Source organism: Limulus polyphemus, unplaced genomic scaffold, assembly GCF_000517525.1.
Source record: "Limulus polyphemus unplaced genomic scaffold, Limulus_polyphemus-2.1.2 Scaffold114, whole genome shotgun sequence".
In the NCBI taxonomy this organism is placed as follows: Eukaryota; Metazoa; Arthropoda; class Merostomata; order Xiphosura; family Limulidae; genus Limulus; species Limulus polyphemus.
The window spans coordinates 129,933-144,391 of record NW_013665724.1 but is presented as its reverse complement, the minus strand read 5'-3'; the positions used below and the strand labels follow the sequence as shown (position 1 = coordinate 144,391).

Genomic DNA, 14,459 nt, shown 5'->3' with positions numbered 1-14,459 from the left:
GTGCCAGTGCCAGCCAATATGCTTATTGGTTAGCAGTTCTAAATTAAATGTATATATATATATATGCTTGAATCTTGTGATCTCGGATCTGATCATTTCGCCATAAAGTGCTTTTAAGGTTAAAAATAGCTAGATCTAGTGTTCTTTGTATAATCATGTATTTACTTTTTGTTTGAACTTTCGTGACTGAGGTAGTTTCTTAATTCGTGTTTTGTTGACAGTTTATAGAAGATATACATGTGGTTAATTCACATCAATAGGTACAATGTATTTAAACGATGCTTCGAAGTGCCAGAACGGTGGCGAAATTGTGAAACTTACGATTTGAAAAAATTGGGATCATTCATTATTTTCTTAATAGATAAAAACGTCAATTTTACTTCAATTCACCACAAGATCCCGAGCAAGGCCGAGTGTTTAGCGTTCCGAACTATATATCCGTTCCCTCGCACCCAAATCTTGTTCCACACTTTGAGGGCGACGGTCAAATCCCACTATTCGGTCAGACAAGATTAGCCCAAGAGTCGGCGGTGGGTGATGTTGAGTAGCTATCTTTTCTCTATCAGTACAAGATTAGGGACAGCTAACGCAGTTTACCCTCAAATAGTTTTGCGAGAATATTCCTAAAACAAAAGTTCAAGAGAAATTCATACTTTGGCGAACATGCGTTATCTAACTTAATACTGTAAAATATGAATCGTGTACTTGGAGTTAAATCATAGTCAGCATTGTTGTTCATTTTAATAGTTCGCTCGATTCACTGTTATGAATTGTGTGTTTATGGGTTCGAAATCGCGGAAGCTAAGAAATAGTCGTTTGCTTATTTTATTATTCTGGCTATTTTTGTCAAACTGTATCGAGATATATTCTGCATTGCTGATATATATAAATTTAGAATTGTCTTATGCATTCTATAAGTTAGACGAATTTCATGAGGTGTTATTAGGATTATGGCCAAAAACTTTGTTTAACAGCGAAGATACAGGAATCATTTTGATGAATCATTACAATGTAAGCAGTGCATTTTTATAAATCCCAAACACTGTGCCTATATAATTAATTTTCATTTCGATTCTAATTACACTGAATAACTAAACTGTGTATTTATTGTGATTTACTTTAGCGAACTGCTCGTAATTGTACTTAAAATGTTCTGCTTACTTGAGTTCGAGAGTTAATCATAATGACGATACGCGCATAGAAAAAACAAAACAAAAAAATTTTAATTCCAAAGATTTTAAATCGGGATGTAAAAAAAATGATGCAATCTGTGTACAATTTAAGTGTGGGATCATTTGAATAAATTTGGCTCGAGTAGAAATTCGGAAAAAAAATCGACCTATACATACGAAGAGTCTTGCTAAGAGTAAGGTTTATCGATAAATATTAACATATTTAGTCTCACAAGGCTAAAGTGATGACTGAAATTTGTTATGCACTTCCACAGCAAGGAAGTTGCAGCACGTGATAATAATTGGCATGGATCAGCACTGAGATTTCCAAACTCGACACCTTCTGATATTTCTCTAGGCTCTTGCATAAGCCTTAGAATAACACAGTAACTTACTAAAATTCGAATCAGTTGACGATGTGTGAAAATAAACTAAAACATAATAGCTTACTAAAATCTGAACCAGTTGATGCGGTATGAAAATAAACTACAACAGCATAGTAACTTACTAAAATCCGAACCAGTTGACGAGGTATAAGAACGAGTACAACATAGTAACTTATAAAACAGCTTTTGCCCGTTTGTCAGTGATAGAAATTTTCCAACTTCCCGACCTTCGATTACAATACAACTTTCAGGAGTTCTCAGGTATACCCTATGGTAGAGGGTTTTGAAAACCCTTAACGTTATTCATTTTTCACGAATTTAACAGCCGTTTCAATTTTCCTCCTTGCTACCGTCCCGCCAACCCCACGAAGCCTAGCGCTCGTATATTTTCTTTGGTATAATTTAATTAGAATAACACAGTAACTTACTAAAATCCAAATCAGTTGACAAGGTGTGGGAATAAACCATTATTCCCACACCTTGTCAACTGATTTGGATTTTAGTAAGTTACTTTCTTGTTCTAGTTTACTTTCAATGCCCATCAACTGGTTTGTATTTTAATAAATTATTGTGTTGTTATAGTTTATTTCAACACTTCGTCAACTGGTTCATATTTTAGTAAGTTACCTTGCTGTTTCAGTTTATTCTCACGCCTCCCACTTGAACTGGTTCGAATTTTAGTAAGTTGTTGCGTTGTTCTAGTTTATTCCCACTTCTTGTGAACTGGTTTGGATTTAATAAGTTAGATTTCGTTATAGATGTGTAACGCTAAAGGAAAATGAAATGAACAAACATATCTTTTGCTCTTTAATCTCATTCTTAAGTCATTTTTATGCACAATTCTAATATACCAAATGTTGGTGATACCCGATCAGTGCTTTGTATTTACTTTGCATTGTCTTAAATTAACATATGTATCTTACATTTTTCTTTTTCATACTTTAGCCTATTTTATCAAATATCGTCAAAGTTCACTTCGGCTTTTTATTTTTTAAGTCTCTCTCTACAAACCTGTCACCATTGTACAGGACGTCTAATGATTTACGGTATGAGGATTAGACATGTATTGTCATTATTGTATTTTACGTCTTAGTGATTTACAGTATGAAAATCAGGCCTGTATTGTCACTATTATATAGGATTGGTTTGGTTTGAATTTCGCGCAAAGCTACACAAGGGTTATTAGCACAAGCCGTCCCTAATTTAGCAGTAAAAGACTAGAGGGAAGGCAACTGGTCAAAACCACCCACCGCCAACTCTTGGGCTACTCTTTTACTAACGAATATTGGGATTGACCGTCACATTATAACGCCCCCACGGCTGAAAAGGCGAAAATGTTCGGTATGACGGGAATTCGAACTCGCGACCCTCAATCAGTATTGTTTCAAAGCTACAATATCCGCGCTGTTGACCTCCCCCCCCCCGGGTGCTCAGCAGTAAACTGAAGCTCATACCACCAAAATCGGAGTTTGATCCATGCGGCTGATATAACACAGATAGCTCATTGCGTAACGATTTAATTTTGCGGTGAAATAATCAATCTGTCCTTTATTTCTCTTTAAACATGATAACGAACTAGTTTGGCGTTCAGGGGGTACCGATCAAATTTAGACGTTTTTTAAATAAAATTTACATATCATGTGGTATGATTTAAATTAGTTGTTGACTTCGATTATGATTATGATTATTTTGCTAACCAAGTTCGTACCACATCTTTCTTCCATGATATATGTATGCTTATAATTTGTCCAGTTTGTTTCTCTTTTTAAACATTTCCCTCCAATCTCCTGTTGGCTTATTACAAATGAACAGTAATCATCCATATCTACGTAAGATACTTTAAACAAAGTTTATCGCTATGGGTATTAAACGTATGTAAATAATAATAATAATTCCAATGGTCCTAATATTGAACTAGAACTAAATATAATTCCTTCTGCTTGGTATATTGTATTCATTTTTCTACTAGTTTCATTCCGTTAGTTTTTCAAACTACATCACTTATACTGGAGTCAGTTACGTGCAGAACTTGTATTAGAAAGACCAATACTGGGTGAATCATCATCTATGTGCAGCACAGCAGATATAATTACATCTTCCTCTGTCCAGTCTGATCTCCAGCTGAGATTAATTGTGAAGGCACTTCCCTTAAAACTACCAAGTCTTTCTCAGTGAATAAAGTTAGCACACGAAGTAACTGGTATCAATTAAACCTTTGTTACGATGCATTGGAATGAATTCGTGTACACGCGCGTTCTTAAATATCAACGAATTTTGATTTGTATGTCTTATTTAAGTAATAACACATTTTTCTCTGATTTTAACTTTTTCATATTTTTTGTAGACATCTGTCACCGATTCGTGTCCTTTCTATGGCGAGCAGTCTTGGAAGGCTTGGCCGCTGTGTTTCCAGCAACGGGTGGTCGTTCAGTTAAGTGAAATAGACAGGGCGTTTCTGAGGATTGGAGATCATTACTTCTGTCTTCGTAGCGAGAAGACCCGTGAGCTAGTAGGGGATCGACACTGTTCCCTCCTCCTCACCTGTGTGTACAGGGATTATGATGGCATTAAAGAACGAGTAATCAACGAGAAATGCTTCGATAAACTTTTGACGATGGACTGGATAAAAGATCCTGGAACGTCGAATCCGGCAGTAGGTGTACTCTCGAATCCTGAGTCGGATGAATATCTCCCTACCCTTCTGCAGCACCTCCTGGTGACCGTTGAGAGAGGTATAGAACGAATTGGATGTGAAAGTTTACGTAACCCTGGAATTTATAAACACGTGTGTTCAGATCCCTCAACCCGCCTTAACAACTCTGGAGTGGACACAAAAGACATTTCTGTCCAAACTAGACTTTTAAACGCTACAGTGGACGATACTCCTGAGAACTTCTATAATATTGAATCTCATCCCTCCATGTCTCTAGATGTTCAAGGAAATTGTTTAATAAATTATCCAACTGTTGACTGTATTGCAGATCTTTCGACACATTTTGACAGTCAGAAAAGCTCTTCCGAGTTTCCTCAAAATTTTCAAAATCAAGAATGCTGTCCTTTAGGTTTTTCCCATAATGTTGAAAAAGAAGAGTGTTCTCAACATTCTCCTTGCAATACGGAGAACAGAGGAAATTACGTGGAGATTTCAGAGCCTAATGATGATAACTGTTCAGCTCATCCTGAGACAGCGTTGTCTGGTGAAACAGTCAAAGAATCGTTGTCCATGGAGAAACTAACATCAGCTTCAGGTAAGATCGTGTTTGTACTTTATATTGGAAGATCAGAAAATGCCCCTTTCTTCATTTCTCCGTGTATTTCTCCATATATGTTACAAGACACCAATATCCACTCCAAGTTGTTTAATTATGCATTTCATTTTTTCTAAAAAAAAAAACCAATTTTTTCCTATTTATAACGTAGCCCAAGAACAAAGAAACTAAAAATAATAAAGCAAATAAAGGTCTTGTATGAAAGTTGACATGGTCGGGTGGTTATATTTTGGGTTGTTTCATTTTATTAATTGTTATGGATGTATAAGACAATTAAGACATGGTTAATTGTACCATTAAGTTACAAAAATGGTAATTTCCTAAACACTATAGGTGGCACTGTTCAATTTGTCCCTTATCTTTCTACATTCTTCTTACATAGGGTTAGTTACTAGGAGGCCCCATGTGTTTGGAACAGTACTCCATTGATCTTGGATGGCAATGAGTTTTGGAACAATTACCAATAGTTTTGTTTAATTACGTTGTATCACAGTATTTGCTTCTCGAAAGTCGTTAATTTTAATTATATAATAGCGAAGAAGTAAAGTCAATTCTGTTTAATTGCTACATAGTGAAATACCTTATGCTTTTATCAGGTGCATAATATATACATCATAATTGTTCATTTTCACAGCAACATCACTGAATGATAGAGGTAGATAAATTGATAGCATGTGAATTGTTTAATACTAGAGTACGCTATTCTGAGTTTTACTGTCATTAGCTTTATTACAGTTTTTATTAGTAGCTGCCACCCGAGATAAATTTTGTTGTCGTTGTTTTTTTTTTCTGTACTCCCATTTAACCTACTTGCTGTTACATTATGTTCAATTGGTCCTTGAGAATTGTGCAAAAAAAAATGTGTTTATTATTTTGTTTGTACAAATTTTATTTTAAAATAATTTGCGCCCTGAAGGAAAGAAACCACACGCAGTGTCAAGTTTTGTAACACAATCGAATTTTGAGCAACCAATGAACACAAAGTTTAGTCAAATTTGATAAATTCTAAATACCAGTGCAGATACTTTTAGGGTCATTTATTAATGTGTAGGTATTTTATTCCTTTTGGTGGCTGCTTGAATTAGATTAATGTACCCATCTTGTTTAATTTCAGTGTTCTTTGTACGAGTTTTTGAATTTCATGTCTCATCATATCCAAAGAGAAACATCGTTTCACCTTGCTGAACGTTATGAATTGCTGTTTCTTTAGGCTTACAATGCTTGTTTACGTCGTCTTGGGACTATTTGACTATTATACTACAAACTAGATGTGTTTTATATAATCTTGTCGATTATGTGAATTCTTCTTAACATAAGATCACATCAGACTTCATCAAGTTAAAATCAAAATTGTGAATTACTTATTTAAAAAAGCGATAAAAGCACGTCACGAATTAATCCAATATTTAGTGTCTTAGCTTATAAGTTTATTCGCGATAACCGTGTTTGTATATTTTAGTTCTACAGTAACATTTAGTGAAAATAGAGGTATGGAATTACGCAAGAAAAATTTTACTTAGTTCGTATTCTGGTGCTAGCTCGAGATTTTGTATCTTATTTTTGTAATGTAGTCTAAAACTCAGGTGGGTGAGGGACACAATTTTACTTAGTTCGTATTCTGGTGCTTGCTCGAGATTTTGTATCTTATTTTTGTAATGTAGTCTAAAACTCAGGTGGGTGAGGGACACAATTGCCCGCTACGCATCTCCTAAAAAGTACCTGGAATATAATTTAGGGAGGGAGATTCTACCTCAGGCAACCTGTTTGCAGGTGAAAAGGTGAATGAAGCCTGCTCATTTCTGTCTACTACGTTCTGGTCGTGAATCGGGCCTGTGTAATGATTTACTACTAGTACAAACCAGTTATCACTACTCACAGTTTCTCTGGGGGCGATGGGTTATAGAAGATCAATCAGCCCTAACTTTGTTCCGAGCCCACTGAGAGCATGTTTGTTTAATAAACACAGGTTTGAACCCTAATATTCATGTAAACACAATCGATTATTATATGTGTGTATATGTAGTAGTAATAATAAACATTCAATTACAAAATAAGAACTTAACATCATTATGCACAAGTGAGCTAAAGTTGTCAGCAATCACAAAACAATGAAATGAAAATATCTTTTAAGTGTAATTGAAAAACGTGTAAAGACAAAACATACTGAAAAAAAAACCTAATTAGTCATGAATTGTTTATAACTGTGTATTAGCATTCACCTGACGTTGAACATAGTCTGTCTCTTCAATTATACACCATCGCGGGTAAGAATCTGTTGTCCAACAACAGATGAACACATTTGAGTTTATTATTATTATAAATATATGTACACTTTCAATCCATATTTGAATATCATGAGTTTCAAGTGAATATGGATCAAATTTGACACAGAACCTTGTTCCTTTTCAACACCCTCCTTTCTCATGACCTCAGAAAAGACCTCCCTAAAGCCACCCTGGTTGCTAGACAAAGAAAATTGTGATAGATCATGTACGTTCTGATTTCGTAATGGTTTGGTAATGGGGGGGGGGGGGGTATGAAGCCGTAATCTGTTAGTAAATGCAGCATGTTTTAGCGCATTTGTTGTTTTGAAAGAGTCATCCCGAACTCCTTATAACCATTTACGATCATGGATTCTAAATGGACAACGAAAAAATTGTTCGAATTTACTCTATTTTGTGTTGAGAAAAGTAAACGTAGACCTAATTTGTGTTGATAGACAATACTAGCAGATGCACGGAGATAGGCTTATGGAAGTTTTTCTTTTCTTCTTGAATATGCCAGTGACAGTATAAAGTTTAAAAGTATATAATAATAAAGTTATCCGTGTCCACTGGGCTTGATTATTTAAATGACATTATAGTTTTGACTTTAGCTTTTTTTATCAAAAATCAATAAGTAACATGTGATTTAAAAACACCTTGCTTAATATAAGTGTATGTATCTTGAAAGTATGTATAAACAATTTGTGAAAGAAAAAAAAAATCCCTCCAATGATTGATGGGGTATGAAATTGAAATGCATTTGTAGAATTAATGTTTTACCAGTTATGAATATAAATAGTTTCTGTCGTAAGATGCCAGTAATGATCGAAAGTACGTGGACTGAATGAAAGAGGAAAGTGGAGAAATCCCATCAGTACCCCTAGTGGCCACCTCCATTACTGATCTACATTTAGCTAGTACTGGAGCTGTGAAATATATGCATCTTAAAAGACAAATATTTTCTTGACACATCAAAAATCGTTCCTAGTTGATTGAACCATATATGCAAAAATCTAAGAGGAATTAGAGGACAAAAATACAGACAAACAAATTTCTCTTACATTATAATAGGATGCAAATATTAACTTAACCTCTTGTTGTGACTTTAGCGTGTACTAAAGATACTGGCTTCCCAATCATTGAGACCGATCTCCTACGTTGTCGTTTAGTGTTCAGTGAGTGTCGTGAAGTATTTGTCGTACCTGTAGAATGTTCTTGTAGAATTTAAGATAAGTGACAAAAAACGTATATTTCAGAGATTAATTACGCTTTTCAAAAATATCACCGTACTATCGTTTGTGCACCAGTGTAAAAAGATCATCACACTTTCGTTTATTTTGTGCACCCGTGTAAAAAAAAAAAAAAAAGCCAATCGCCCCACTTTCGTTTGCTTTGTGCACGGTGTAAAAAAAAAATCATCACATTTTCCTTTGTTCTGTGTAGCGGTTAGTTCTACCTTTTTTGTTTTCTGTATTTTAAGGTCGTCATTGTTTACTGAAAGATGCTCTTTTAGGGCTAATTCATGTTTAATCCTGTAAATTACTCGCATTGTTTAAGGTCAATTCGTGTTTATTCATGTGCATTACTCGCATTGTTTAAGGTTAATTCATGTTTACTCCTATATATTTCATACATTTTTATTGTATATATTAATTAATAACCTTATCATAATTTGCTTAACATCACAGTCGTACTTCAAAGCCTAACCAGCTTTCAACTGTTTCCCTTTTGAGTCTAGAAAAAATTGAATCCTACATGTTAGAATGCTTTTTCTCCTGTATTTTTTCCTGTTATATTGGTTTGTTTTCTGATCGGTATTTCTCTCTTGCGAGTACAATCTGATTAACATATAAAATACTTTGTGTGTATTTATGTTTTCGTATTTTCATAAATATTTGTAAATAATTATTTTGTTTCTGCATTTTGTTATATTCACTAACTTATTTATATAAAAAGAGGAATAATAAAAAACTTGGTGATTTTCCTTTGTGTTCTTTCCAAAAATGTGCTTTACGTGTCTATTCATTATAGTTAACCATCATTTAAACTATATATTTATTTTAACCTACTGTTCATTCACATCTCACATGAATTAAATATATATTCACAAACTGTTCATGCACAAGACTGGATACAATTATATAATGGTCTTGAACGTAAATCTTCCAGCTTTAAATCTCATTATCTTGATCATTCATGGAATCACTGTCTCTCTAACACCTTCATCCTTTTTTTTTAAATATATCTATGAAACTACTACGACAACATTCAAGTGCGAAACATTACACGTAACAATAGTATTGCGTAATTCATATAACATGACAAGAATATAGTTTAAGTTAGTAACAAGTTTTACTGGTTGTATTGTAGACTTCTTATTTTACTTTCAAGATTTGTTCAGAATGAAAACTTCAATATTTCAAGGAGGGAGAAGTGTCCCCCTCCCTCCTCCCCTCTTCGTCTGTCGCTGTGAGGGGACGCCCATGAAGAGGAGTTACATAGATTCCAGATTTCAAAGCTTCCTCTCAGCGGGTTACTTTGTATCACCATTTTTGAATGAAATTTCTTGGAGACTAGACTTTCCTTTTTTGTTTCCATTCATCAGATGTGAGCTATATATAGGTGTGTTCAATGATTCACCAAAATCACTCCTCTTGGTGTTTCCCCTTTTCGCCCCCATTTGTAGACGAAGACTATAAAATGATGCCCTTTCTAACCAACTCCCGGTTCTAGGAACAGAAGTGATACTTTTTCTTTCTTTACCAAAAACCACGGTCAATACAGTGGTTCATTACGTAATGTACATACATTATAAACTCGAAGTTATCCGTCAAAATAATTTGATATAATGTTAATGTAATTTAATACAAACGATTATATACAGTTCATTTATAATTGTTGCTCCGTTTTACTTAGTATGAACATACATACCTCATAATATTGGGGTAATTTGGTGCCAAACTTTGTCATGATTAGTTTGTTGTTTTTTTTAAATTTGGCGCAAAGCTACTCGAGGGTTATCTACGCTAGCCGTCCAGAATTTTGAAATGATAGGCTAGAGGGAAAGTAACTAGTCAACATCACCCACCGTCAACTGTTGAGCTACTCTTTTACTAACGAATAGTGGGATTGACTGTCACACTATAACGCCCCCACAGCTGAAAAGGCGAACATGTTCGGTGACTGAATTCGAACTTGCGACCCGCAGATCTCGAGTCGAGTGCCTTAACTACAAAGCCATGTTAGGCCTACCATGATTACCAGTTTATATGATCATCTAAGTCTGATGAGTAGTTAGTTAATTCTTGCTTTGTTTTCTGTTATTATTTATATATATATATTCCGTAAGCTTTAGCTACTTGTTTGTTTTCATCATAATGGAAGCCCTAAAAAGAATTGCATGGTGAATCACAACATATAACCCTCTCATGAATCTCCTGAAGACTGATTGTGTTGTTGTTGTTTTGAGCTACATAATTTTACGGTTTTTAAAATGTAACGTCTGCCGACAAACAAGCTGGGTATTTGCAGACACTAATGCCTTTCCTGTATTTTTACAAGATGGCCTCTCTCTGATTACAACTGAGTTGTCACCAGGAGGAGAAACAACTGAACAAACCCAACCTGGCGTTTGTAAAGAAACCCTCAACAACACGTTGTCCAAACCCCGTTGCATCAGCCAGGTGGATCCTGATTTGTTACATACTGAAATAGCTTGTGTACCGGGTGAGTGGGTGAATCTAATGTAAAGTCTGTCGTTAAACATTGATATACGTTCATATACAAAATTTAAAAATGTGTTTGTTTTTTCTACATTAGGCCTACAAGGAATGAAATGCGGCATACTGTAATATTAGGCTGTTACGATCAAATGCACGTAGACAGAATTATTATATGGCAATTGTCAACCTAATCGGTTTAGTATTTCTTTGGTTTTGTTTTCCTTTATTTATTTTTAGTTTAAAATTTGTGATAGACTGAATGATCATCTCATAATTGGTTTTTAATCAGTGGACAGTGAATTAGTTTAATTTAAAACGAAACAGTATTTTAAGTTAGCCCTGAAAAATAAATCTAATCAGAACTCGGTACTTAAAGGTAGGTAAAACGGAAATATCTAATTAATCACTTGTCCAACCTGTTGATTGGTTGTTGTTGCAGTTCAAATAATTCTTTATGGTGTATACTTATTTAATTATGGATTTTAGAACTTTGACCATAACTAGAGTTTTACTTTAGTCACTAAACTGAATAATCGGAGAAAAGCCGTAAGTTATACAGCAAAGTGACGTTGTACAGATAATAAGGACTATACTTAAAATAGTTTCACATAAAACAGTTTAAATAATTTTAACAACAGCAATTTTACTTAATAAGCTCGTACATTATACAAAGAAAAACAAATCCGACGGACATTTTCAAATATGCGGCAAGAATTCTTCGTTAATCAGGAGACTGAACATGTGGTAGTGATAATTAACATGTGATTCAGTATCGGAACACAGTTAATTAATATATTCTAGTCTGGTTCACTCTTTTAACTCTTGAAATGAAGTTAGTTTATTGACAAAACCAGTATTTTTTTTTTAGCAAGATAGTTCGGAACTCCTTCATTCTTTTCTTACCTTAAAATGTATTGTTTGCATAACAGGTTTTAAATTAAGATAAACATTTATAGAGATTATGTACGGCATCTTTATATAAAAATTGTTCGACGCATGAGAAAAATGCAGTGTGACGTCAAAAGTTCGGCCTTTTTAATTGTTCAGAAGGAATGTAACAGCCTTATCTCGGTGAAAAAAGTAACAGAAAAGATGCACTATTTGTCGTGTATTGTATTGAATATAGATATGTTTCCTAATATAGTTTATTTTATAGGTAATGTGGTCATAGTAAGGTCACCAATATTTCTTTCTGAGGCGGAAGTAATCGGAATTATCTTTTAACTCTGAACGTACGTGGACAGGGCCGTTTTATCCATCCAATGGGCAAAAGGGGCAGTTGTCCAGGGATCACTGCCGTCAGCCCCCCCCCCCCCCCGGCCCTGCGAGTATAATAATAAATAATAAGACACTAGTGATTTTAAGAATTATATATATGTATGTATTATTTCTTAATTTCTTTTATCAATAATAAATTGAGTTGAACAAATTGTATGGTATTTTCTTAAAAGCAAAGGTAATCAAGGGGGTCACTAGTTCATACTTCGCCCAAGGCCCCCCAGTGTCTTAACGCGGCTACTGAAAGGTAATCAAGGGGGTCACTAGTTCATACTTCGCCCAAGGCCCCCCAGTGTCTTAACGCGGCTACTGAACGTGGATAAAAATTTTAATTCTGTTTATTTATTGTTGTTTTTGAATTATATTTCCCGTTAGTTTTATTTCTGTTACTTATTCTTACATTCATTTGGTAGATGCGTCGTTTTGCTGTTAGACGGGTGAGACGTTTTTATTTTTAGCTACACAAGTTAGCAGTTGTTACTAACAAATATTCAATCTAGCGTTGTTACTAGAACTAATGATCAGCATTAGAATCAAATGGAGTTTTATTAATTACAGTTTAGCGATGTTTGTAATCGTGGGTAAGTTAATTTTCGATGAATAGCGTTTAGTTGTTCATGTATAAATTTAATTTGAGCTATTGTTATGAACCTAAATACAAAACTGACTTCAATTAGAATTTAAAAAGTAACCATTTTTAAAACAGTCCATATTGAGAGGTCAGGCGGAAACGTATTTTTATTTATATCCACGTGTTGTTGTTCTTGTCATTTGTATTCGGAACAAGAATCATGTGAAGCACAATTACATTATTGACCCTCTTCAGTTTCACGTGACTTGATCTTCGCTTATACTAATTGTCTCCGCCCTACATTTGGGGTTCATTGTGAAGCTGATTTATATTATTGATCTATCAGTCACTATAACATCCCTCTCTTGCGCTTGTTTCTTAGTGCTTTCGTTTGTTATGTGCCTTGGCAAACACGCTGGGTTAAAGAGTACAAAGCTAGGCACCTCTTTTAGTCTCCTCGACGGGATATATTGATATTGAGGTTATAACAAAGAATTTCGGTTACTTATTAAAACTGTGTTGTCATAACTTTCAAGTAACTAGTAACGTGGTAAAGAACGAGCTGGAGTAACCCACGACTTCTGGATTTCGGTAAGAACGTTTGTGTACAATAAATTAAATTAATTTGTCTCACCAAATAACTACAGAGAAAAATAATTTTGTTTCTCAGTTTCATCCCCCCTCCCATTTTTTAACTTCTCTTTTCTCTCTCAGCAAACACAACTAAATCTATTAGTTCTAAGTTTAATGTTTTACTTTGTAGTTTCATGTGCACGTAAACAAATAATATAATTTTTTTATGAAAAATAAAAAGGGAAATTGCAAACTACAACCGCGTTATGATAATCGACATTTATATCGCTAAACTAGAAAATTCACAGACAACGATAACAACACAAAATATTTTGCATGCGTTGTGTTTAATGACCGTTTACATTTGATTCACCATTAGGGAATCTCATTGTTTAAGTTCCGAAAATCCAAACATTGGTACCTTGTCTTGAACGATCCCTTGTTTGGTCGCGTAAATCCGTAGATCCAATCGTGAGAGCTCCAAAACCCCCTCGATCTTCTGTTTGGGAGTACCAGAACGAGGCTCATAAAACCTAAACGGATTTTATTATTTTAAACGCTCCATTACAAGCCCATTCTAATTTTCATGTAAATTCGTGGATCAGCTTATGAGAGCCCCAAAACCTAATATGGATGATTCCAATTTAAACTTCTCCGAAAAATGAATTTAGATTATTGTTTCGAGCAACTCCTTAAAGTTAATGCTAGTTTTCAAGTACACAAGTCCAGTCAATTCGAAAATATCCAAAACCCTCTTGAACCTCAATTTTTGGACAGTTAAGAATTGAATTGCATCGTAATATTGTCATGTTGAACATGCTGTGAAGTTGTGGCCTACATTTTCCATTGCTGCTGTTACTGTCAAATGTCATGTTTGCACTTTTCATGTGGATTGGGCGTGTCCATACTGTGAATCTCGGGATTCGTGATTTGCTACCTGTTGCCACAAAAACGCACTTCGCACTTTGTTCTTGGGTGAGTTGTAAGGGTAAGGACCAAGTCCCCCTATTTGATCGAACAAGTGCTATTGACCAGCTGTCTTCTCTCTAGTATATCAGTTCAAAAATTAGGGACAGCTATGCGGAAATAGCTCTTGCATAACTTTGCGCAAAATTCTGAAACACAAGTTTGCACTTAACATGCTCTGAATAAAATCGTGGCTATTCATGGAACAAAATTAAGTGCACCTGCTTAATTTGAGGTAACACAGTATATCATCGTAAA

The 14,459-nt window shown here is 34.7% G+C and overlaps 1 protein-coding gene across 1 annotated transcript in view; it reads left to right on the top strand.

Moving 5' to 3' along the window:
- The window catches only part of LOC106471630, a 192,708-nt gene extending 181,868 nt beyond the window's left edge, over positions 1-10,840 (top strand). The window contains exons 6-7 of the mRNA XM_022401203.1: positions 3,903-4,806; positions 10,653-10,840. Coding sequence (XP_022256911.1) covers positions 3,903-4,806; positions 10,653-10,840 — 1,092 coding nt within the window. The remainder of the gene's footprint in view (positions 1-3,902; positions 4,807-10,652) is intronic.
- The last annotated feature ends 3,619 nt before the right edge of the window (positions 10,841-14,459 follow it).